The sequence below is a fragment of the Lissotriton vulgaris genome, chromosome 8 (genome assembly GCF_964263255.1).
Source record: "Lissotriton vulgaris chromosome 8, aLisVul1.2, whole genome shotgun sequence".
NCBI classification, from domain to species: domain Eukaryota; kingdom Metazoa; phylum Chordata; class Amphibia; order Caudata; family Salamandridae; genus Lissotriton; species Lissotriton vulgaris.
The window spans coordinates 1,579,440,467-1,579,466,743 of NC_141696.1; the positions used below are offsets into that span (position 1 = coordinate 1,579,440,467).

Sequence of the window (26,277 nt, forward strand, 5' to 3'; positions counted from 1 at the left end):
GGTGGCTTCTGAGGGTGGCTTCTGTAGAGTCGGTGTCCTGGCTCTGTCGTGCGGGGAGGGAGCGAGCTCCCTTCTGGGGCCTGTCCAACATGCGTCCCCCCCAGCTGAAGGCGGGGAGAGTCACCCATCCTCTTGGGGACTCTCTCCGTCGAGGCGGAAAAAGCGTGACAGGCCATCCGCATTGGCATGATCTTGACCAGGGCGATACTCCACAGTGAAGTTCATCCCTTGCAGGGAGATGGACCATCGCAGTAGTTTGGGATTCTCCCCCCGCATCTGCATTAACCACTGCAGGGGGCGATGGTCTGTTTGTACCCGGAAGTGAGTACCGAAGAGGTAAGGCCGGAGTTTCTTGAGGGCCCACACCACTGCGAAGGCCTCCCGCTCGATGGTACTCCAGCGCTGTTCTCGGGCCAGTAGGCGCCGGCTGATGAAGGCCACTGGCTGGTCGACCCCTTCGGAGTTGAGCTGCGAGAGGACAGCCCCAATGCCATGGTCCGAGGCGTCCGTCTGGACTATAAACTCACGGCTGTAGTCGGGGGCCTGGAGCACCGGGGCGGTGCACATGGCGGCCTTCAGTTTCTCGAAGGCCGCTTGACAGTCGGGGGTCCAGTTGACCGTTTTGGGATGCTTCTTGGAGGTGAGTTCCGTGAGGGGCCCCACAATGCTGCCGTAGTCCTTCACAAACCTCCGGTAGTACCCGGTGAGCCCCAAGAAGGCTCGTACCTCAGTTTGGGTGATGGGGGCCTGCCAGGACTGGATGGCAGCGATCTTGAGTTGGAGTGGGGCCACCAGACCAATCCCCACTTGGTGTCCAAGGTAGGTCACTGACCCTTGGCCGATTTGGCATTTGCTGGCCTTGATGGTGAGGCCAGCCCGCTGAAGGGCCTGGAGGACCGCTCGGAGGTGGCAGAGGTGGTCTGACCAGTGGCGGCTGTATACTGCGATATCGTCCAGGTAGGCAGCGCTGAAGTCTTCGAGGCCTGCCAATACCTGGTTCACAAGTCTTTGAAAAGTGGCTGGAGCGTTCTTCATGCCGAAGGGCATCACGGTGAACTGGTAGTGCCCATCCGGGGTGGAGAAAGCGGATCGTTCTTGTGCCCTGGGGGTGAGGCCGATCTGCCAGTAGCCCGCTGTCAGGTCGAAGATGCTTAGGTAGCGGGCAGCCCCCATGCGGTAGATCAGTTCATCTGCTCGGGGGATAGGATGAGCGTCGGTTCGGGTGACAGCGTTCAGACCCCGATAGTCAACGCAGAACCGGAGCTCGGGGGTGGTGCCCGGGGCGGCCGCCTTGGGTACCAGTACGACCGGGCTGGCCCAGGGGCTGTCTGAGGGCTCGATGACCCAGAGTGCGAGCATTTTTGTGACCTCTTCGTGGATGCAGGCTCGCACCCGGTCCGGGACTCGATAGGCCCGGTGACGGATAGGGGGGCTGTCCCCAGTATCCACGTCGTGAAGGCACCAGGGGGTGACCCCGGGGGTGAGGGAAAATAGGTCCGCAAATTGCAACAGGAGGGCCCGACAGCCTTGGCGCTGCTCCGGGGTCAGGGCGTCGGAGAGTCGGACCCCATCCACGGATCCATCTCTCTCCCGGGTCCTCAGCAGGTCAGGGAGGGCTCGGAGTCTTCTTCCGCCCCACTGTCTGTGGCCATCAGGAGGCTGAGTTCCGAGCGCACAAAGTGTGGTTTGAGTCTGTTGGCGTGGAGGACCCGGAGGGGGTTTCGGGGGGACTCCATGTCGATGAGATAGGTGACAGGGCCCTTGCGTTCGACCACCTTGAAGGGTCCTGTCCATTTATCTTGCAAGGCACAAGGTTCGGTGGGGGACATCACCCACACCTGCTGCCCAGGTTCGAACTCAATGGAGGAGGCATGTTGATCGTACCATTTCTTCATGTCCTCCTGACTAGCCTCGAGGTTGGCTTTAGCGATTTCCCTGAATCGTCTGGTCTGGTTGCAGAGGGTCAGGAGGTACTTGTAGACATCCGGAGGGGTTTTCAGGGGGGCCATCTCCCATTCCTCTTTCACTAGGCAGAGGGGTCCCCGGACAGGGTGCCCGTACAGGAGCTCGAAAGGGCTGAAGCCGAGGGACTTCTGGGGGACTTCTCTGTAGGGGAAGAGGAGGCACGGTAGTAGCACGTCCCACTGGCGGCTTAGGGGCTCCTCCAGCCCCATAATCATTCCCTTGAGGGTGCGGTTGAACCGCTCGACCAGTCCGTTTCCTTGCGGGTGATAGGGGGTTGTGAAACGGTAGGTGACCCCGCACTGCTGCCAGAGGGATTTCATGTACTTTGAAATAAAGTTCGTGCCCCGGTCACTGACGACCTCCCGGGGGAAGCCCACTCGCGAGAAGATCCCCATCAAGGCCCGGCCTACTACTGGTGCTGTCACTGTTCGAAGGGGGATGGCCTCAGGATAACGGGTGGCGTGGTCCACCAGGACCAGGATGAAGCGGTGCCCTTGCGCTGTCCGGGGGTCCAGGGGCCCCACAATGTCTATTCCCACTCGTTCGAACGGGGTGGTGACAACGGGGAATGGCTGCAGGGGGGCCTTGAGTTTTCGGCCGCTCTTGCCGCTGGCCTGGCAGGTGGGGCAGGCCCGGCAGTGGTTGGAAACGTCGTTTCGCATCTTGGGCCAGTAAAAGTGTGTCACCAGGCGGTTGTAGGTTTTATCTTGCCCCAGGTGCCCAGCCAGGGGGACATCGTGGGCCAAGTTTAAGAGGAAGTCTCTGAAACGGAGGGGTACCACCAATACCCGACTGGCCCCCAATTCTGCAATTCTCTGCTCGCTGTACAATAGGTCGTTGTCCCAGTAGATCCAGTGCGCCCCGGTGGTGTCTCCCGCGCTCTGGGCGAGGGCTTGCTGGCGGAGTCCCTCGAGGGAGGGACAGGTCTTTTGCTCCTGCCGAAATTGTTCTTGGGTGGGCCCCCCCTCGTGACGCCACTGAGCCAGGTCTGGAAGGTCCTGAGGCTGAGCGGGCTCCTCCGGGGCTTGTTCTGGGGGGTCAGGGCGGCCGGCGTCTTCCTCTGGAGCGATCGAGGGAGGAGGTGCTGGCCATTCGGGCTCTTCTGGTCTGGGGATGGCACGGGCCGCCATGGACCGGGTGGTTACGCACGCCCAGTCGGGGAGGCCCAGCATCCCCAGGTGTTCTCTTCTTTCAACGGCCGCCCACGGGGAACTCTCGAGATCGTTCCCCAGGAGGCAGTCCACGGGGGCATCGTCGCGGACAGTCACTTTCAGCATGCTGGACACTCCTCCCCATTCGAAGGGGACACAGGCCATCCGACATAGGCTCTCGGAATTGTCGGCTGATCGGACAGGGCAAAGGACGTTTGGCAGGATTTGTTCCGGGGTCACCAGGTGACAGCGGACGGCCGTCACACTGGCCCCTGTGTCACGCAGAGCTTCGGCCTTGCGTCCATTTATATTCACCCACTGGCTATATTTTCTGGTGTTGGCGGGTAGGGGGACCCGCGGGACCATGTCTCTTCCCCTTAGGCAAGCCAGGACCATGGCGGCAGGTTCCCACTCAGGCTGTTCTTGCTGGTATTCTTCCTGCTCTTCGGAAGCTTGTTCTTCTCCTAGGGCGGCGGCCACGACCTGGCGGGGCCCGGGAGCCTGGTTCTTGGGGCAGTTCGGGTCGTTGGCATAGTGTCGGACCCGCTGGCACCGATGGCACGTGACATTGGCTCGGAACCCTGGCCGCATCGGAGTGTTCCCCCGCCCAGCCGGGGGCGGGGTGTTGTTGACGGGAGCTGTTGGGGCGGCATCCTTACCCCGGCCCTGGCCTCCTCCTCCTCCTCGGGGACGATGGTGACCTTGGTTGTTTCGGTTTTGCTCGGTTGGCCCACTCCGGCCCACTCGGGTGCTCTCCCAACGGTCAGCCTCAGCGGCGAGCTGCCGAGGGTCAGTCAGTTTACTGTCGAGGAGGTGCTGCCTGAGCTCGACGAAGCAGTTGTTGGAGAGGTGCTCCCATACAATGAGATTGAAGAGTTGTTCGTAGGTAGTGACTCGGCTACCCTTGATCCACCCTTCGAAGGCTCTGCTAAAATAGTTCACATATTCCACCCAAGTTGTACCCGGGATCCGGGTGCAATCGCGGAACCTCTGGCGGTACATCTCGGGTGTGAGTCCATATCTAGTGAGGAGGGCGGCCTTCATGTGGTCATTTGATGGTCCGGGAGCTGTAGCAGGGCATCGCGGCCTTCATTGACGAACCTCCCCCACAGACCGGCTCCCCAGTCACTTCGATCGATCCGGTGGGAGGTCATGGCGATCTCATAGGCCTTGAACCACTGTTGTATGTCGTCGTTCCGATAATATTCTCGGACGACATCCTTGGGAATGTGGACTTTTTGTTCCGTAGCGCCCGGGGTGCGCGGTTGCTCGGGCACCCCTAGTTCTTTGTTTTGCTTTCGTAGTTCAATTTCAGCTAGTTTGCGCTCGTGTTCGTACGCCAATCTCTTTTCTTCGAGTTCTCTTTGTCTTTGCTTTTCTTCCCGCTCTTCTCGGAGCCGTAAGTGTTCTAAGTTCAGTTTTTGCTCAGCTAGTTTTAGCTCTCCGTCCAACTTGAGCCGTGCCAACTCTAACTCGTGGAGTCTGGTTTTGTCTCTTTCTTGGATCTCTTCCTGTGAGAGACCCGCTCTTCGTTCTTCGGGAGAAGTGGTGTTGGTCTCTGATGCTTCGACGTTTTGGTCCCGGGGTCTGACGGCCCCGGTTTCCGCCCAAGACTCTATGGCGTGCTTGAAGTCGTCTTTCGTGCTCAGACCGGTGGTAGCAATGCCTAGTTCTATACAGAACTGTTTTAACTCTCGATGGTTGTACTCCTCCAATTTATCCATCTGGAATTTCTCGGTGGATCCGCTCTCTTTGGTTGTCATTGTGGTTTTTTGTCGTGGGGTGAGTTACTCTCTGTACGGTACGCGTTGATTCGGATCGTGCCGCTGGCCACCAATGTTAGACGGGACCTGGAGGGTCGGCCGAGGACAAGAGGAGAGGTCTCCGGGGAGAGCCGTCTCCAGCGATCGTACAGACAAGTAACTTCCCCCCCACAGATGGACACCACACAGAGATAAGGTTTAACGATCTTTATAGGCAATTCTGAAGTACGGTAGAATGGTACAAGGAGGTCTGGACTCAGGGGTCCCCTCGATTCTTAGTCTCTTGGAGGGAAAAGGGGGTAGCGGGACAGTCTTGTTACCAATCTGGTAGGTGCGATGAGATGATGGGTAGCTCACAATCCTCGAGCTCGGTGTTGTAGGCAAACGGGCCGCGGCAGCGCCAGCAGGTCCCGATGAGATCGAAGGCAGCAACGGTCCGCGGCAGCGCCAGCAGGTCCCGACGAAGATGGTAGTTACAACGAGCAGCGGCAGCGCCAGCAGGTCCCGACGAGGATGAAGGTTGCAGAAGGCCGCGGCAGCGCCAGCGGTCAGGACGACAGTTCACAAGGCAGGGCTGCGGCAGCGCCAGCAGTCCGTCAAGGATGAGTTCTTCACGGTGTCTCTCGACTCCAGGATACAACTGCCTTCCTGCTCTGGAGCTGCCCCAGTTATAGGTCTGGCGCCCTTTGATGTCCGGACCCTCGCACTTGGAGGTCGGGAGGTCCGGGATGAGGGAGTCCAGACACCCAGCAGGGGGGTGGAGCCAGCGCCCGGGGAGGCTGGGGGCGATCGGCACCTGGCGGGGAAGAGCCATCGACACTCCTCTCTCCCATTGACCTGCCAAGTGGTCCGATCACCTCCTGGGTGGATGGTGGTGCCGGGATGTCGGGGCCTGGCCAGGCCCAGGGTTAGGGTCGAGCTGAGGCCACGCGGCCTCGTGGTGCAGTGTCCAAGATGGCGGCTGGGCCCGGGCAATGGTGCTGGTGGGTGCCCAGGCCGGTGATATAAAGATGTTCGGAGCAGGTGTCCTGTGGGGGACGGGTTACGGGTGGCTTCTGAGGGTGGCTTCTGTAGAGTCGGTGTCCTGGCTCTGTCGTGCGGGGAGGGAGCGAGCTCCCTTCTGGGGCCTGTCCAACAAGTTCCAATAGGGTTGTGAACCATGGTTGACGTGCCCATAAGGGAGCAACCTGGATTAGTGTCAGGGACGCCTGCCTGAGCTTCCGAACCACTAATGGAATAAGCGGGAGAGGCGGAAAAGCATAAACAAATATCCCTGACCAGTTCATCCATAGTGCATTGCCTTTGGACAATGGCTGTGTATACCTGGACGTGAAGTTTGGGCATTTTGCGTTTAGGTGCGTGGCGAAAAGGTCTATGTCTGGAACGCCCCATATTTGAAAGAATGGGAGGAGAACTTGAGTGTGTAGTTCCCATTCGTGGACTTGCTGTGTCTGGCGACTTAGCAGATCTGGGAGATGTTCTGCTAGGAGATAGATCTTGTGGTGACTGGCCCACCTCCAGATGACCTGGGCTACGTGGGACAGTCGGAGGGAGTGTGCCGCACCTGTTTTTGTAAGCAATACATCACTGTTATGTTGTCGGTACAAACCAGGACAGTTGTTCCCGCTAGCCGGGTTAGAAAAGCTTTGAGGGCCAGAAACATGGCCATGAGCTCTAAATGGTTGATTTGGAGCATCGTTTGTTGGTGACTCCACAGTCCTTGTACTGTTTGTTGCTGTAGATGAGCTCCCCAGCCAGTTCGAGGCACATCCGCTGTCAGTACTGTCTGTGGAACCGGGTCTATGAAGGGCCGTACCTTTGACAGAGTTTGTGTGTTCCACCACTGCAGAGAGCATTGAGTACGGCCGCTTACCAACACTAGATTGGTTAATACGTGGGACTGGTTCCACTGACTGGCTAAGCATTCCTGAAGCGGTCGCATGTGGAGCCTGGCATGCAGGACGATCATGATGCAAGAGGCCATCATCCCCAGCAGTTGCATGTAAGCCCGAGCTGGAAGAGATTGATTGGGTTGAAACTGAAGAACCAAAGCCTGAATTCTGTCTGAGTTGGGAAACACCAGAGCCTTTTGAGTATCTAAAGTGTCTCCTAGGTAGATCTGCATATTGGCTGGCTGAAGATGTGACTTTGGCACATTGAAGGTGAACCCTAGTCGATGCAGTAACTTGATGGTTATGGACGTGTATTTGAGAAATTGTTGGTACGTGCTGGCTTTGATGAGCCAGACTTCTAAGTATGGGAAGACATGGATGCTTTACCTCCTGAGATGAACAGCAACTACTGCCAGACATTTTGTGAAGACTCTGGAGGTAGTGGTGACTCTGAATGGGAGTACTTTGAAGTGGTAATGTTGGCATAATGCTAGCACAACCCTGAGAAATTTGCGATGAGCAGGGTGGATTGGGATGTGAAAGTAGGCGTCCTTTAAGTCTAGGGTAAACAGAAAGTCGCCTTTTTGCAAAAGAGGTAGAACCTGTGGAAGTGTTACCATGTGAAAATGGTCTGACTGTATGTAAAAATGTTGCTATCTAAGATTGGTCTGAGAGACCAGTCCTTTTTTGGTATTAGGAAGTAAAAGGAGTACACGCCCGACCCTTGGTTTTGTAGTGGTACGGGCTCGATAGCTCCTTTTAAAAGTAGAGACTGTACCTCTTGTTTCAGGAGGTGTAGATGATCCAATGAGAGTTTGTTTGACTTTGGGGGAATGTTCGGAGGAGTATTAATGAACTCCAGAGGTGGATAATTAGTAGAACCCACTTATCTGTTGTTATTGACTGCCAAGCTGATAAGAAATTTGACAGTCTTCCCCTATCGGGTGTTAGGTGGTCGGGTGGAAGGAGAGATGAGTCATTGGTTTGTATTGGAGGGGGAGGTGCGTGTGTTTGAACCTCTACGTCTTCCCTTACCGTTATTTCTTCTGTAACCCTCTCTGAAGTAGTTTTTAGAGCCAGAGGGTTGGTGTGGACTGGGCTTGTGGATCAGGGATGAGAGATACACCAGGTTGTGGGTCAGGGATGAGAGATACACCGGGTCGTAGAGGTAAAGATGGTTTTATTGGAATCACACGTTTTGACTTTAACATCAAAGTCGTCCTGGTTCTGAATGTTAGTCTTTCCTTGACAAACTGACTGGGATCCGTTTTTGGCGTTCGGGTTGTCTCCTTCTTGGAGTTCTGATCGTAGCTAATCGCTTCAAGGTCTGGTCTATAGGCGACTTCCCGGGCTCCGGTTTCCCATGTAAAAGAAGACCAACAGAGAGGGTGCCGTTAGTTTCAAAGTCGTCTGGGGGATTGCACCTTGGGGCCGGGTGTGGTGAGACTGGGGATCACCGGTGACAACGTGCAACTAGCTGAAGTCAGTGGTGTGAGTCGGGCTTACAGACAGTGAGGAACAAACGCGGGGTAATGGAAACGATAGGAAGGGAAAAGACGAGGGATAACGAACACGGGGCTATTTACACGATTCACACACGCTTGCTTCCCACCCAAGCAGCCATACGCCGCCGTACCTGGGACAGCCACACTCCTCCCCCCGGGAGCGTGGCACGGCTCACGGGGTCGTTGGCCTCCTGGCTCTCCGTGGGACTCTTCTCCGCTTCCTCCTGGATGTTCTTCGGGGATCCTTCGTACTCCTTCTCTGCAATCTCCAACCCGCTCTCCAACGCCGCTCCTCGCCTTCTCCTCCGGGGTGATGTCACACGCCACAAACAACACTTCCTGGGGTTTATCCAATCCGGCATTGCTGACGTGTACAGAAGGAGTGTTCTCCTCCTCAGTGAACGCCCAATTAAAGGCGCCGTGTTCCTCTTCCTCAAGTTCGTCCTGTCCTGAATCCCAGGGGTCCGTCTGCAATGAAGGAGGCATTACGTGGTCAGTTCCGGGTGTCCACCACTCCTCGTTTCCGCTTAGTCTCACCTCGTTACACTCCCCCCCCCCCTGGATTCTCCCGATCGGGGAGAACAGGCATACGGGAGAGAAAATCCGCGTTCCCATTTTCCCTCCCTTTCCTGTGCACTACTGTAAAGGCAAAGGGTTGAAGAAACAGAAACCACCGCAGTATCCGGGCATTCTGTGTCCTGTTCTTTTGCATCCACTGTAAAGGGGCATGATCAGAGTAGAGTGTGAATGCCCTCCCCTCCAGGTAATAACGCAATTTATCAACAGCCCAACGTATGGCTAGGCACTCTTTCTCAACAGTGGGATATTTCCGTTCACGTGGATGGAGTTTACGGCTTATGTATAGTATTGGATGTTCTGCATTATCTTCCCCTATTTGTGAAAGAACTGCACCTTTACCCGTATCTGAAGCGTCTGTGGCTAGGGAAAAGGGTTTTTCGAAATCAGGAGGTATAAGCACAGGGCTGGTGGTAATGGCTTTCTTCAAGTGGAGGAAGGCATTTCTGGCTTCTTGGGAAGGAGGTTGAGGTAGGGAGTTTTTGACGTTCTTCTGCAATAGATTAGTTAGTGGTGTGGCTATGTCGTCGAAGTTCTTTATAAAATGCCGATAGTAGCCCATAAGGCCCAAAAATGCCCTTAGATCCCTTTTTGTAGAGGGAAAGGGCGTCTCTGTGATGGCTTTTATTTTCTCTTCTTGGGGTGCAATTACACCGTCCCCTAGCATAAACCCGAGATATTTCACCTTTGGGTATGCTGCTCGAGATTTCTTGGCATTTACATGAAGTCGGGCATCCCTCAAAGAGGCCATTACTTTTGTTAGGTGTTCTAAGTGGTCTTTCCATGTGTGACTGAAGATGACGATGTCATCAAGATAAACAGAACTGTAACGGGTATGGGGAGCCAATACCTTATTCATGAGTCTCTGGAACGTGGCAGGTGCCCCATGGAGTCCGAAAGGAAGGACATTGAATTCATATAGTCCTTCCTCGGTGGCAAAAGCTGTTTTGTGGCGGTCCTCCTCCCTTAGGGGTACCTGCCAATACCCCTTTGTTAAATCCAGAGTCGTTATATATTTGGCTTCCCCTATTTGTTCGATCAGCTCATCTACCCTGGGTATGGGGAATGCATCAAAGGTGGAAACAGCGTTTAACGCCCTGAAGTCCATGCAAAAACGGGTAGACCCGTCAGGCTTGGGTACCATGACTATGGGGGATGACCAGTTGCTTTTTGATGGTCTGATGACACCAAGATCTAGCATGCTAGCGACTTCCTTTCTTACGTCTGCCCTTTTTGCGGCTGGGATGCGATATGCTCTTTGTTTCACTATACTCCCTTTGGCTGTATGAATCTCATGTTCTGCCAAGTGGGTGCATCCAGGTGTGTCTGAGAACAGGGGAGCAAAAGGGCGAAGACCTTTAAGTAATTCCTGTTTCTCCGCATCGGTTAGCTCTGGATTGACTGGTAGGTATTCTAGGGTTGATTTAGTACTATCTTCAGGTAGGACCAGATTAGAAATTCGTCGGACTGGGCCTATCCACTTCTTCAGGAGGTTTATGTGGAAGGTTTGTTTGCGATTGGGCGACATTTGTAACCTATAGGTGGTACTGCCGAATCTCTCTAGTACTTGGTAAGGTCCCTTCCATTCACTCCTGAACTTTTGTGTAGAGGAAGGGAGCAATACTAGGGCCCAGTCTCCTTTGTTCAGGGACCTCCATCGTTTACCCTTATCGTAGTATCGCTTTTGGTGGCTTTGGGCCGACTTCAGGTTTGAATAGGCTAAATCTCTCAGCTTACCTAATCTGGACCTTAACTGCTGGGTGTAGTCGAGTAGGGAGCGTTGTTCATTTGCCTCTTCTCTTTCCCATGCCTCTCTGGTTATTTCGAGTAGGGATCTCGGTTGCCGGCCATACAATAGCTCAAAGGGGGAATATCCGAGGCTACTCTGGACCTGTGCTCTTAGCACATACAGAGCTAACGGGAGCATTTTGTCCCAGTCCTTGTTTTCTGAACTCAACAGTTTTTTAAGGGTGGCTTTTAATGTCCTATTGTATCTTTCCACTAAACCATCCGTTTGTGGGTGGTAAGCAGAAATGCGGATGTGTTGGAGATCCAGTGTTTTGCATACCTCCATCATCATAAGTGAAACAAAGGGTGTCCCTTGATCCATTAGGATTTCACGGGGAAACCCAACTCTTGAAAATAGATCTACTAGCTTCTCTGCTACATTCTTGGTGGTTGGGGCGCTCAGAGGAAAGGCCTCGGGGAATCTGGTAGAATAGTCCACCACCACTAAGGCATAGGTGTGACCCCTGGAGGTGCGAGGTAGAGGCCCTATAAGATCCATCCCCACGCGTTCCCATGGATTGCCGATAATGGGCAAGGGTTGTAATGGCACCGACGGGGGTTTGGTGAGATTTTTCCTCTGACACACCTCACATTGTTGGCAATAGGCCTCTGTCTCTTTATATATACCTGGCCAGTAAAACAGACGCAGTATGTTTTGGGTGGTTTTTTCTGCCCCGCTATGTCCTGCTGTTAAGTGAGTGTGTGCGTAGAACAATATCTGTTCTCGGAATTCTTTTGGCACCACCAATTGTCTATGATCTCCCTCCTTTCCTTCCCGATATAGTAGATCATTATCAATACTAAAGCGGGGGTATCTTTGAGATGAGGCGGTTGTTTGTGTAATGTGGGCGGCCTCCCAAGCATTCAAAAGGGTAGGGTCGTTAGATTGTGCAAATTTGAACCCCCTGTCTATGACCCATGGTTCAGCGGTCAAGTAAGCCTCAGCAGGACGACTGTCTAACTCTCTTTTAAATAAGGACAAGAAATGCGGATTATCAACCCCCAGGATCAGTTCTTCGGGCAGTGACCCCACCACCCCTACTCTCACTGAGCAAGGTTCCCTTCCTATCGGGTGTATAGTGATGCGAGCGATGGGATAAGTCTTAATGTCCCCATGGACACACCTGATGTGCACTACGCCCTCCTGACCTATCTGAGAGGGATACAGTAGTTTTTCCCTTATAACGGATTGTCTGCACCCCGAATCTAAGAGAGCTTTCACAGGGACGTGGTTCACCCGTACCCTTACATAAAATGAAGGTCCCATTTCTGCGGTGTACATCACGGTTTTGGGTATATATCCAACTTCCATGGGTTCCTCAACAGGTTTTTTACTGGGGCACAACCGTGCTATATGGCCCCACTCCCCGCATTCAAAGCACTGGGGCCCCTTCATTGGGGTTACATCCGGGCGGAAGGGCCGTGTTTTCAAGGGTTCATAGACGGCCTTTTTTTTCTCTATTTTAGTGGAAGGGGCTGGTATCTTTGAGGTTTTTTCCGACTCCCACGGAAAAGATCTAGGTGCTGCCCTTGTATAATTGGCCGCCATCTCAATTGCCTGAGCTGCAGTCAGTCCTGGATGTTGCCTCAACCACCTTTGAGTGCCATAGGGTAATGCCTCCATGAACTGCTCAAGGATTATACTTGTCATTACGTCTTCTTTGCTCCTGGTTTCAGGTTTTAACCATTTTTCCGCAGCCATTTTAAGACGTAAATACAAAGTTTTCGGGTTTTCCCCGGTTACACCCTTTTCCTTCCGAAACCTGAGCTTCTGCATCCATCCCTAGGTGATCTAATATCACCTCTTTGATCTCTGTGTATGTGGAGGTACCCGCATGGTTTGCGACCTGGTACGCTGTCTGTGCTTCACCCGTTAACAAGGGTGCAAGAAAGAAGGGCCACTTTTCTTCCGGCCACCCACAAGCGCGGGCCGCTCTCTCAAAATTGACCAGGAAGGCGTCCGGGTCTTCACCTATGACATACTTCTGTAAGGCTACTCCTGAAGGATGGGGTCCGGCAGGCCTTCGATCCAGTGAAACTGCGGTCCCCGGGGTCTGGACTACTTTTTGCAGATTGTCCATTTGTTGAGTCATTGTGGTGCGAAATAAGGCTCGATCTGCGTCTGCTGTGCTGATTTGTTGGCTGATGGCCCATTCAAGCTTCTGTTGCCCGTCGATTAATGTTTGGATGACTTGTCCCATTTCTGAGTCTTGATCTGAGGGAGTAGATCCCACTTCTGACACCACTGTGGACTGGGCTTGTGGATCAGGGATGAGAGATACACCAGGTTGTGGGTCAGGGATGAGAGATACACCGGGTCGTAGAGGTAAAGATGGTTTTATTGGAATCACACGTTTTGACTTTAACATCAAAGTCCTCCTGGTTCTGAATGTTAGTCTTTCCTTGGCAAACTGACTGGGATCCGTTTTTGGCGTTCGGGTTGTCTCCTTCTTGGAGTTCTGATCGTAGCTAATCGCTTCAAGGTCTGGTCTATAGGCGACTTCCCGGGCTCCGGTTTCCCATGTAAAAGAAGACCAACAGAGAGGGTGCCGTTAGTTTCAAAGTCGTCTGGGGGATTGCACCTTGGGGCCGGGTGTAGTGAGACTGGGGATCACCGGTGACAACGTGCAACTAGCTGAAGTCAGTGGTGTGAGTCGGGCTTACAGACAGTGAGGAACAAACGCGGGGTAATGGAAACTATAGGAAGGGAAAAGACGAGGGATAACGAACACGGGGCTATTTACACTATTCACACACGCTTGCTTCCCACCCAAGCCGCCATACGCCGCCGTACCTGGGACAGCCACACTCCTCCCCCGGGAGCGTGGCACGGCGGCTCACGGGGTCGTTGGCCTCCTGGCTCTCCGTGGGACTCTTCTCCGCTTTCTCCTGGATGTTCTTCGGGGATCCTTCGTACTCCTTCTCTGCAATCTCCAACCCGCTCTCCAACGCCGCTCCTCGCCTTCTCCTCCGGGGTGATGTCACACGCCACAAACAACACTTCCTGGGGTTTATCCAATCCGGCGTTGCTGACGTGTACAGAAGGAGTGTTCTCCTCCTCAGTGAACGCCCAATTAAAGGCGCCGTGTTCCTCTTCCTCAAGTTCGTCCTGTCCTGAATCCCAGGGGTCCGTCTGCAATGAAGGATGCATTATGTGGTCAGTTCCGGGTGTCCACCACTCCTCGTTTCCGCTTAGTCTCACCTCGTTACAGTTGGTTATTACCCTTGTAGGTGGAGGTAATTTTAGAGGAAGAATTCTTGGACCCCAGTCGATAGAAAGAGCGTCGAAAGGAACCACAGCCTTGTGGTGACTGAAGCGCCCCCATGGATTTGGCCACTTCTGTGTCTTTCTTCATCTTTTCTAGTGAAGTGTCTACCACTGGGCCAAAAAGGTGTTCCTTATCAAAATGTGTATTTAGGATAGAGAATTGAACCTCGGGTTTGAATCCAGAGATGTGTAGCCAGGCGTGTCTTCCTAAAACGACACTGGTATTTACTGCTCTGGTAGCTGTGTCTGCAGCATCGAGGGAGCACCCGATTTGATAGTTGGAAATAAGTTGTCCCACCCTTATCAGGTATTCAACTTTAGCCTTAGGTTCTTGGGGTAGATATTGGATCACTTGTTCCATCTCATCCCAATGGGCACAGTCGTATATAGCTAGCAACGCTTGCTTTACCCGAAGCGTCAAGAAGCTTAGATTCTTTATCTGGGGGGTCTGCATCTCCTGTGGTTAGGGAGTTAGCCCTTTTGCGTGCGTTAGACACTACTAGCGAGTCCAACGGTAATTGTCCCCTAATGTACGCTGGGTCATATGGTGCAGACTTATATTTTTGTCTACCCTAGGGGTAATGATACATGCCCTGACAGGATCACTAAAGATATCATCCACATGTCTGTTCATACCCTTGAGCGTTGGTAAAGTGTGTGATGACTTTTGGGTAGTGCTAAGGGTCTTGAAAAGGAAATCTACGGGGGAATCTTTGTGGAGCTGCACCCCATGGTAATTGGCAGCTCTACCCAGCAATTCAATGTAATCTACACTGTCATCTGGAGGAGAGGGTTTGGTAGGATATAAGTCAGGATCATTGCCTGTGGGCGAGTTAATGTTATAGTCGTCCCATGGGTCTGCAGGTATTGGCTATCATCATCCCCATCCCAGTTATCATCCCCATCCTCCTGGTTGTCAGGTGTTTGTGTTGAGTGCTGAGGTGACGTAGGCACAGTTATAGACTGTGGAGAAGGAGTAAATGGGATAGGAAGAGGAAGAGAAGGAGGAGAAGTGTTAGTTCCGACAGTCCTCTTCTTCTAAGGAATGTGATATTCCTCTTCAGCATCAGTCCTTCTTTTCAGAGTCACTGTGGTGGTGATATGCCCAGTTTTTGGATGAATATACAGCCCTTTTTATTTCGGGTCCGGTTTTTCTAGTGGCTCGTCGAAACAAGGCTTTTTTTGGTGATTTCAGTGCCTGCAGTTGTTTTCGCGTTGAAGGTTTGGGGGCCAGTGTTTTCGGATCCGAAGTGTGTTTCAGTGCTGAGTGTTGAGGGTCGGTGCCGGACTTAGATTTCGATCCCGAAGGTTTCGGCTTGGTGCCCGATTTGGCGTAGGCTTTTTTGGAGCCGGAAGGCTTTATCGTAGGTTTCGGTGCCAGGCCAGAAGGCGGGGCGTCGGAAGCGTGGTCTCAGTGCCGAACAGAGCCCGAGGATGCTGGTTGGTTCGTAGCCTTCTTTTTCGGTTGAGGTGGATTTCGGGAAGAGGGAGGATCCATACTTACAGTACGGTGTCCCTGTGGGATGTCTTCATCCTGGTCGGAGCTGTACTCGGAAACAGAGATCGGTTCCTGTTCTTTCTCGGCCCGATATCATCGCTGGATTCTTCCTCCGATTCAGTCCCGAAGAGGTACAGAATGGTGCGTGTGTGCTGGCTCTGCATGTCGTGACGTCGAGCCCGGCGGTCGCAATGCGTCTTCTTGGAGCGGAAAGCTTTACACCCATCACAGTCCTGTTCACTCTGTACTCAGGAGACAAGCACAGGTTGTACACTTCGTGTGAGTCAGTGCGCGGGTATTTCGGGTGGCACAGAGGGCAGAATTTAAATGGAGTTCGTCCCATTGACTGCAGGTTGACCTGACGCGGGTAGGCCAGACGGTCTACCACGAGCTCTCCGATGGAAAAAGTGTTTTTCTGTTAGTAAACATGACATACGAAGAATGAAATACGCGATCGGAAACAATGCTGTCAAGGTAGAATGTCTTGCACGCCGAGAGAATCCGAACCAGAGCGCATTGACTAACATCCGAACCCGATGGCAGAAAAAAACGATCTAATAATGGAGTCGATGCCCATGCGCACTATTACCGAAAGGAGGAGTCACCTACCTCATGACTGGAAAGACTTCTTCGAAGAAAAACAAAGTGGAAACATCCGGACCCAACACTAGATGGTGATCTATGCATAGCATATGATCTACAGCTCCTATGCCTCGAACTCTAAGTTGTTATGTACCTAGTGTCCTCAAAGGTGAACATGTTTCAAGCCGTGCCCCTATTGGCTTTTCATCAGGACCTAGGGAACTAAACTCCCTGGTTCCACTCCTATTGCATCACATTGGACGCATACTTATTATAAGTTGAAAAGTGTATACACAGTTACCACTTGTTTTGAGATCACGGACTCTGTATATGTCAAATGTTTTGATATTTCATCATGGTTCCACTGGGTAAGAGGACAATCTGTAGTCACACTCACTCCAAGGCGTCTGCTCCGTGCGGGCACCTATTTGGTCTGCCACCAGGGACCGCATATTGATCATATATAGCCGAGCACAAATAACTAGTCAGAGCTCACACTCACTTGCCACCCTTGATGGAATGTTTTATCACTCAGTAGGAATATGCAGGAAGTGTGAGATGGGATAACAGGAAAGCGTGAAAGAGAGAGAGGAGAAAGGGATATACCAAGGTAACAGAGGGAGAGGAAGAAGATGGAGTGTGATGATCTGAGAGAGGACAAAGACAGTAAGAAAAAGAAGGGACAGCAGTGAACCTGTAGGGATGTGGAGACAGTGAGAGTGAAGGAAGATGGAAAAGGTAGAGGAGAGGATGTGTAAGAAAATGAGGCGGACTGAAGTGTCAAGGTGAAAACTGATAAAGAGGATAGGGAGAAGGAAAGAGGAGTAAGGCAGGCAAGGGGAAGCGAGCAGCTGCAGTGGAGGGGGAGAGTGTGAGACCAGAGGGGAAAGACATAGCTATAAGAGAAAAGAGCAAAGTTAAGGGAGTGAGCATAAAAAGGGGAGGAGACAGAGGTAATAGTGTAAAAATGTAATGTCACACCTCACCTGCAGCACAAGATAAGGCCCTGCCGGTCTAAACCTGATTTACACACCACCTGCAGTTAACTGTCCGATTTCCAAATGCCAGCCCCCTCAGTGTATGTAAATGTACGAAAGGTGCAGCATTACAGACACAAACTGGACAGACATGCACACCTCGCTAACACACACTGGGAGCGTGTGCATCATGCACACCTCGCTAACACCCACTGGGAGCGTGTGCATCATGCACACCTCGCTAACACACACTGGGAGCCTGTGCACCATGCACACCTCGCTGACACACACTGTGAGCGTGCGCATCATGCACACCGATGCTGGCCCTGGTGCCACCCTCGAACCTCACTCACCTCCACAGCCTCCGCTTCAGTGCGCATTTTCTTCCCAGTGAGTAACCTGCAGTAGGGAGGAGGGAAGAGGAGTCTGTGTTAGCAGCCTGGCCACAGTATCCAGAAGCGTGTACATTACTGGGTCTATGTTATGTTATGGGTGGTTTTGTAGCGCACTCAATTACTCAGGAGTGTCCTGGCGCGTGAAAGGCAGAGAGGCATCAGAAGAAAGGAGTTAGACTATCATTTTAAAGAGGTGGGTTTTAAGTGCTTTCTTAAACAAATTGAAGTTCTGAGTGGCACGCAGCGCCGGAGGGAGGGAATTCCAAGCAGCAGCCGCCTTAACAGCAATCGAGTGTTCACCAAGACGCGTGCGTTTAAAGCGTGGAACAACCAGCAGATAATGGAAAGCTGACCTTAGAGAACGATTAGGTACGTACCGGGAAAAACGTTTCCTTAAATACATAGGTCCCTGATCGTTGCTGGCTCTATGGACAAAAGTAAGGGATTCAAACAGAATCCGCTGGGCTACAGGCAGCCAATGCAGGTTGCGCAAATGTTGGCGGACACTGGACTTCCGTGAGATGTTAAACAGAAGTCGAGCTGCTGCGTTCTGAATAATTTGAAGACGATTGGTTAAGTAGGCCGGGAAACCAATGAACAGGGCATTTGCGTAGTCGATTCGGGAAAGAATGAGTGCCCTAGCCACTGCTTCTCTGGCCGTCTTTGGAAGTAAGGGGAAAAATCTCCGGAGAGCTTTAAGTGTGCCAAAGCATCCACCAGTGAGTTTTTTAATGTGCTCATTGAATATTAAATTTTTCCCCAAACCAAACCCCTAAATTCTTAGCAGGTTTGCCCTCAGAATTGGGGGGAGGAAAGCCCAGCGGCCACAAAGATTCTCTGAAGTTGGGGGGGAACTGACCATAGAGTAGAATATCCGTCTTATCTTCATTGCACTTTAATTGGGCAAGAGCAAGCCAGCTGAAGACTGAGGATCGGCAGGTCTGGACCCATGAAGTGTCCAGATCCTTGCCAGGCCAGGTGAATAACAGCTGCGTATCGTCGGCATAGGCAAATATTTTAGCGCCCAGTCCTTCCGCCAAAGAGATCAAGGGGGTCAAGTATATGTTAAATAGCAGAGGGCTTAAAGTAGACCCCTGCAGCACCCCGGTCGAAAGGAGTTTAGCCGAAGAGGAATAGGGGGGTAGCCACACCTGCTGCGTCCGTCCGGTTATTCAGAAACGAGGTCAGCCATTTTAGAGCAGAGCCAGTGATGCCAATATCTGCCAGGCGAGTGAGAAGAAGCTGATGGGGTACCGTATCGAAAGCGTAAGAGAGGTCTAACATTATCAGAGCCGCTCTGCCGCCAGCGTCCAGACATTCTCTGATGGCCTCAGATATTTCGACCAGGGCCGACTCAGTGCTGTAAGCAGCTTGAAACCCAGATTGGGCGGGAAGATGAGCATGTGACGCTTCAACAAAAGTGTCGAGCTGGCGGAATGCAATCTTCTAGCTTACTTTAGCTAGCACTGGCAGCAGGGAGATGGGTCGATAAGTGGCAGGGACTACAGAATCTAGACCTGATTTTTTAAGTAGAGGCAGGAGTTCAGCTTCCTTCCAACAATCGGGAACTGTGGCCGTTTGAAAGGAGAGACTAATAATCTCCGACACCTCGGCACAGATCACTTCAGCCAACCCGCCAAGAACACGGGCAGGACAGGGGTCAGCAGGTGACCCTGACTTCATGGATTTCAGAACAGCTAAGGTGTCTGTCTCAGTTGGAGGGGAGACATCTTTGAAAGACTGAGTGGGAGAGAGAGGAGATTGAGGGTGAGCCATACCCTTGATGCTCCGCCCGCAACTCGTGGAGCGAAGACTAGCCTGGATCTCAACTATTTTATTTATGAAAAAAGAGGACAGGTTCTCACACCATTGTGCAGAGGAGGGGACCAATGGTTATTCGGCGCAAGGGGAGAGAAAGCTCTTAACAATAGTGAAGATTTCTTTACTGTTATTATTAGCCCTAGAGATTCTACCAGCGTAGTAGTCACCTTTGGCCGCTCTGATGGGGGCATGATATTCCTTCTCAGCCGCACGCAATGCCCCCTTAGCCGTGGGGCAGTAGGCGCGTCTCCAGTCTCTTTCAAGGTTTTTGCAACCTGGCTTCAGTTCTTTAAGAGCGTGCGAGTACCAGGGTTTAGAGGGCATAGAGCGTTTGATGGAGCGAGAGCCCTGTTTCACAGAGGCTGCAACTCCTGTGCTGATCCAGGTGTTAAAGCGCTGCACAGCAGCGGGGAGCTCCGAGCCCAACGCTGGACGCCCCTGGTGGAGGGCATTGATCAAAGTAGGAAGATACATTTTCGGATAGCATATATTAGCTGGAATAACCCCAGATGGCTTCTCTAAGGACCAAGAGAACCTAATCAACCTATGATCTGACCAGGTAAGGATTTCTGGATCTAGTGCCGTTAAGGCAAAGTTGGAACAGACTACATCCAAAAGGTGACCCCCAAGTGCGTGGGCAGCTTAACCCACTGTGTTAGCTGGGCCAAGTTTAGAGATTCCGACAAGCTGATTGAGTCAGATGACTCACCAATGTCCACGTGGATGTTAAGGTCGCTCAAAAGAAGAAATTTAGGGAACCGCAAAGCTCGAGGTACAATCACGTCCTCTAGATCCCTGAGGAACGATCTAGATGGGCCCGGAGGGCGGTAGACCAATGTTACGCCCAACGTGAAATGGGGTGAAAGGATAAATGAGAAGTGGAGAACCTCCCAACACCCAATTCACTGGAGGGCTCGCTGTGAAAGACCAGCTGTCTCTGAACACAAAAGCGGACCCTCCACCTCTCCCCGCAGCGCGATCTGCCCTAATGATTTTGAAACCCCTCGGGATGGCCAGTTCCACCACCGGAGCACAGGAATTATTGAGCCACGTCTCAGTGATGAACAGTATATCAAGACAGTCATCAGACAGGAGCTCAAAGATGTCGGCAGCGTGTTTAACCATCAAGCGTGCGTTTATTAGAGCTGCAGAGATGGTATGCTTGGTATTAGATATATGGGTGGGAGCAACTGGTGTTTTGGGGGGGACCAAAGTTCCATAAGATCCTGAAAGAACAGTCTGAGACATCCCATGGTCCAACGCATCTACAGTTGGGATTAAAGGCCCAAAGCTCCTCTCAGGAGTATCTCAGTCGAGCTCCCTCATTACGAGGAATAGAACGGGCAGCATTGCTGGCACTGGGCACGCCCGATGCGCGGACGGGCGCAGACGGGCTAACCTTTGGCTTACCTTCGGCGCGCTAGCGGCGCGCCCGCTGCGCGCGTCCGCTGCGTGACCGGAAGGACATACGCAATTTATGTGTGTACCTCCCTCCCCCAGCTAGAGCGCTGCCACTAGCCCAGCCGGGGTCTGGGACCACACCTAAGATGGCCGCCTGCCCTCTACTCAATCGGCACAGCAAGCCTTGGTGAAACGGGGCAGGGAAGGCACACCTAAGCACCCCCGAGATGACTAATCAGGTAAGCGATGTTACACAGAGGGGCTAAACAATTTTAAAAACAAATATTCAGCGAGTGCAGGAAAGGTTAAAATGCAAAATTTAAATGAAATGAGGCAGAGTAAACAGAGGATGCCTCTGCAGAGCAAACGGGTCGGAGTAGGAGCTGCCACAACCTACCCTAGCCGCAAGCGTCCCAGTCTGGCAACCAATTTATGTGTGCACCTCCCTCTCCAGCTAGAGCGCTGCCACTAGCCCAGCCGGGGTCTGGGACTACACCTAAGATGGCCGCCTGCCCTCCACTCAATCGGCACAGCAAGCCGCGCTGGAACGGGGCAGGGAAGGCACACCTAAGCACCCCCCCTATATGTGCAGCACTGTACACAGACAGCACCCTTTGTGGCTCAGGGAGGAGGCAACAGATAATTCATATCAACAGGATCACAGGACGGGCCAAGATTAACCCTGACTTGTGTGAGAGAAGCACAGAGGGCTCTGAGCCGCGTGGGGTAGGAGAGGGGCACATTGCTCTCTCCTCACAGACACCACCTCTGTAAGGTAGAAACACACATTTACAGCCTTTGCTGCTAAATAGGTTTATGTTTCATAATGCTGCATCTATCAGAGTTTTCATTAATTTTGAAAAGATTGTCCTATTCCTTTTCAGCTAAGAAGCTGCTGAAGTGCTCACTTATTTATTCACGCTATTACCACATGGGCAGGGAGTGTTCCACAGGCAACAACAGATTACCTCAGAACCCAAGAACACCAAACTACAGGACGTACCACAGGGTAGTATTGTATGGCATATTTGTATAGCGCTAAACTGTCACCCATAGGGTATCCTGGCGCTTGACTTGGTCAGCCATACGCAACTTTATGCTGCCTTAAAACTTTACACCAACCTGGGAAAAAGGTGTGTTTTTAGACCTTTTTTGAAGGAGGAAAGGTCCTCTTTACTTCTCAAGGGCAAGGGTAGAGCATTCCATAACTTGGCTGCAGTGAACCTAAAGGAGCGCCCGCCCATCCGCTCCCTCAGGATTTTAGGGATTACCACCAAGCAGGCAGAAGAGGAACGGAGAGGTCTAGTGGGGACATACCAGGAGAACATCATCTGCAGAGAGGATGGTCCCTGGCCATGAAGGGCCCTGAAGACAAGACATAGTGCTTTAAAACCAATGCGCCGGGTGATTGGCAGCCAGTGGAGGTCCATGAGCGCCAAGGAGGAAGAATCAAGACGCTGTCTGGAAAGAGCCAGCTTAGCAGCCATATTCTGCACTCGCTGCAATTTACCCACCAGGGCAGCAGGCGCGCCCAGAAGTAGCGCATTGCAGTAATCAAGCCTGCTTAAGATGATACTACGCACGACCTCTGGGCGGGCATGAGCCGGAAGGAAAGATAGAATCTTCCGCAATATTCGAAGCAGCAGCATGCACGTTGCCACGGTTTTATTGACAAACGTGTCTAGCTGTAGAAAAGATTCAAACAACACCCCCAGGTTTCGAGTGGACACTGCCGCTGCCCCCGTGCCCTGGAAGGAAGGAGGCCAAAAGTCCGGTGGCAAGGGCCGAGGAATACGATCCAAGGAGCAATGCAATAGCTCGGTTTTTGAACTATTAAATTGCAGTGAATTCAGACTCAGCCATTCTGCAGTAGCTGACATGCAACGGTGATAGGTCTCCTGAGACACAGCATCCCTACCCTCAAACGAGAAGATAAGTTGCGTGTCGTCCGCATAATTGATGACCGCAATGCCAAAGGACTTGATTAAACTGACCAGGGGGCGGAGATATAGGTTGAATAGAATGGGGCTGATGGCCGACCCTTGAGGTACGCCCTGCCCCACCCGCCTGATGTCCGAAGGGTAGGGCCGCAAGGCTACCACCTGGTGTCTGTTACCAAGGTAGGAGACCAACCAGTCAAGGCCAGGCCAGATACCCCAATCTCCTCTAGTCTCCTGATCAGGATGGCATGGCTGACCGTGTCGAACGCGGCCGACATGTCGAACAGCACTAGAAAGGCTGCTCGACCAAGGTCGACACGTGAACGAAGGTCATCCAAAGCGGTCACCAATGCAGACTCAGTGCCGTGGGCTGGTCTGAAACCAAACTGAGCCTCGTCCAAGCAGATGTTAATATCTTAAGAAGCTGGATAGATGTTTTGTCGCCAATTTCTCCAGGATCTTAATTGGCAGAGGAAGCAATGAAATAGGCATGTAATTTGCTGAGCAGGTAGGGTCCAGTGTGTCCTTTTTCAGAAGTGGCGATACCACGGCCAACTTCCAACAGTCCGGAACCCGAGCCGTACTGAAAGACTGACAGCAAATGGCGTGAAGAGGGGGGAAAAGCTCTTCTTGAAACAGTTTCCAATATTTATATGGCAACTGGTCAAGGGGGGAGCCCGACGAGTTCCCGTTCACCACGGTGCAAAAATCCTCAAAGGACGGGAGGGGAAAGCTGTTCAACCGAGCTTGCCTAGCATCCAACTCCAGGATCTCAGGGGTGGTCCCTCTTGCCAGGTTAGACATAGCTTGAGGGGTCGCCGAGGCCAGGGGCCCAAGATTGCTCAGAATAAGAGTGATCTTGTCCTCAAAGGCCTTTGCCAGAGAGTCACAGAGCAGTTGGGAGGCCGGTATGTCCTTGGAGGCACATGCGGGGCGGGATAAATCCCTGACTATCTTAAACAGGGCCTGAGATTTATTTACCGCTGTCAGTAGAGTTTCCTCGAGGAAAGTGGCTTTGGCGCATTTAATCTGGGTTTTATAGGCCAGTAGTGCCTGCTTAAAGAGAACCTTATCAGATGCAAGATACTGTCTCCTCCAGGCACGTTCCGCACGTCTACACTGGAGCTTCAGCTGGAGAAGCTCCTTAGTAAACCAAGGAATAGCTGGTCTAGCCCTGTCTCTAATTTTCCGCAGCGGGATCAGTTCATCCAGTGAATTGGAAATTTTCTGACTGAGGATCACATAGCTCTCCTCCGTACTGTCTCCCAGAGAAAAACCTCCCGCTAACAGGGTTGGCAGGCTCGACTGTTTCAGGAGCCGTGACCATTGCCTACCCAGCTTTGAGGTGGCTCCTATTCTGCCACTTTTCAAAGAATCAGCTGGTACTGACAGAGAGAAGTGGAGCACTGCAGGTTTTACATCATAATATATCGAACAAGAGGCTGTTGGAACAGGAAGGATGAAAGGGCCACTCAGTTTAGGGTTGTTTCAGGTTGTTTCAGGTGAGGTTTTTGGGCCTCACAGTAGGCTAGGAAATGTGAACTGAGTCCTAGTTGTTCTGGGCACTTGACAAGAGTAGGCTTGGTTGAGAAGGTTTGATTTTTTTGGCCATGAGGATTGTCGAGGAAGGTGGATTTGCCTGTGCTCTTTCTCTGTCCTCCTGTGGTGTGGAGTGTCATTCATGGATAGGTGGGCATGCTAAAATGGATCACCTGGTGTATGAGGCAGGCTGTTCTAAAGTCCATTATGGCCTTGAGTGGACGCCACTGGTGGTCACTTACCATAGGTGTAATCTGCTCTGATTTCCTATACTCCTTTGGCAAGGTGTATAGTACACAAATTGCATTGAGAAGAGCCTAGGAGGCCCATCTATGCACATTTAAGACCAGTATATGAATATTTTATTGGCTAGGAATCCCCAGCTGCTTTGGGTAACTCTTTCGAGGCGTGTTGCACATTACAGCGTGCCTCGTATGTTATTGCGTGTACAGATGCGCCAGTTCACTTCTGCGTGTGTGCAGGCCCCACACTGTGGAAGCGCATGTGGTTGTGTAAGGGTGCGCCTGCCTGACGGTGGGGATATCTCTAAGAATAGGTCTCTCAGTGTAAAAGCGAAGGAGTGTGCAAGAGTGTATAACCTTAACTGTGAGCCACGCACACCTCGAGCTGGGGGAACAGCGGATATTCTGTGTAAAGCTCGAGCACGCTAAGACTCATGCTATGATTGTTTGGCTGCATCTCACTGTGATGTTAACCTCCTTTTGAGCTGGACTCACCCATTCCCACAGTGATAGAAACCACTTATTCCCCTGGACTCCCCTGCCCTGTATGAGGGTGGCTTAGCATATGGTGCATACTTATCTAAGCACCTTGAATGAATCCAGACAACCCGTATGGTGATTTTAGTGGTCTTAAACAGCCTTAGTAAGCTCTCTAAGTGGTAGTTGTGGAGAGCGGCCTTCAGGCTTAGTCCAGAAAGAGAGTTAAGCAGCTTGTTTTACCAGAACTAATCATATAGTGTAGATTAAATAAAAAAGAACCACACAGTGTATTTATGAATATATGTTTATTTATTACACAACACTCACTAACACATTAGTATAGCTCCTACCGAAGATCTCATCACAAATTCACACAATACTTCAGTTATAAGCAGGTAAGCACAATACACAGTGGTCTCCAGGAGGCGACCAAACCATAAACTAATGCAAACTGCGTCCGAAGTTGGGTCTTGGACCAGGAGACTCAGAAGAGCTGGGGACACAAGGAACTACCCAAGGTAAGTACCCAGGAACCCCACAGAGGCTGTGAGCAAAGTGGAAACACAGCCACGTACTCAATAGAAGTCAACGGGAAAGTCGCATTTGCAGTTTTGTAGAAGAACCCTTCCTAGTGAAACCCCGTGGAAGACAGTAGGTTGGCGAGTCACACCACTAGTGGATACCCCATGAACCAGGAAACCTACACCAGGGAAGCCAGGTGCAAAAGCGCGAAGTGACGTAGGAAAGCGCTGTAGACCACAATGGAGGACTTTAGGAAAGATGCCACTGGCGAAGAGTGTGCAAGAGTCTGGTGGAATCCAAGGGTGGATTCTTGAAGAGAAGAACCTGCAAGCAGTGGAGACAGAGTCTATGCCACTTGGAGGTGACCAGGAGGCACGGAAGAGCAATGCCCACCGCTGACAGACACTTCAAAGGAGTTGATGGTGACTTTGTCGCTGCAGCTGGGAGGACCAGGCAATGCTGAGGAAGACCAGGACCTGCGCACGAGCTCTCCCACGTCAGAAGTCAAGAACCAGGGGGTCGGTGTCCGACAGGAGCACCAACAAGCCTTGGCAGCTGGCACAGGCGTAGAAAGCGAAGAAGGAGCAACGTTGGGGCCAGCAAGGTCCAAGGGAGTTGCAAGAGGACCTCGAGCAGCTCAACAAAACTGCAGGCCCACAGTGCAGAAGATATGGTGAAGATGCTGATCTTGGCAGGAAAAGATGCTGGAGGCTGGAGCTTCTTGAAGCTCGAAGATCTCTGGAGTGCAGAGGTTTGTTCCAAGCAGCTCCAAAGAGGGATACTGGCCTCAAAGTTGAAGAGAGGACATGTCAAGCCTCAAGGGAGTTGCAAAACTCCTACCTGTTTTGCTGAGCCTTCCGAAGTTAGTGGGACGCCAGAAGCAGCAGACCAATCAGCTTCGTTGTGGTGCCAGCAGATGCAGGGGAGTGATTCCCTCACTCCAAGGGAGATTACTTCGGGTGTCCTTGATAC

General features: G+C 52.1%; 1 protein-coding gene across 2 annotated transcripts in view; it reads right to left on the minus strand.

The window, feature by feature from the left end:
• PDXK (pyridoxal kinase) overlaps positions 1 to 26,277 on the minus strand; it is a 384,182-nt gene that overhangs the window by 18,990 nt on the left and 338,915 nt on the right. For both annotated transcript variants that reach the window (XM_086935883.1, XM_086935882.1), the window contains one exon: positions 17,319 to 17,364. In XM_086935883.1, the coding sequence (XP_086792009.1) occupies positions 17,319 to 17,364 (46 nt within the window). The remainder of the gene's footprint in view (positions 1 to 17,318; positions 17,365 to 26,277) is intronic.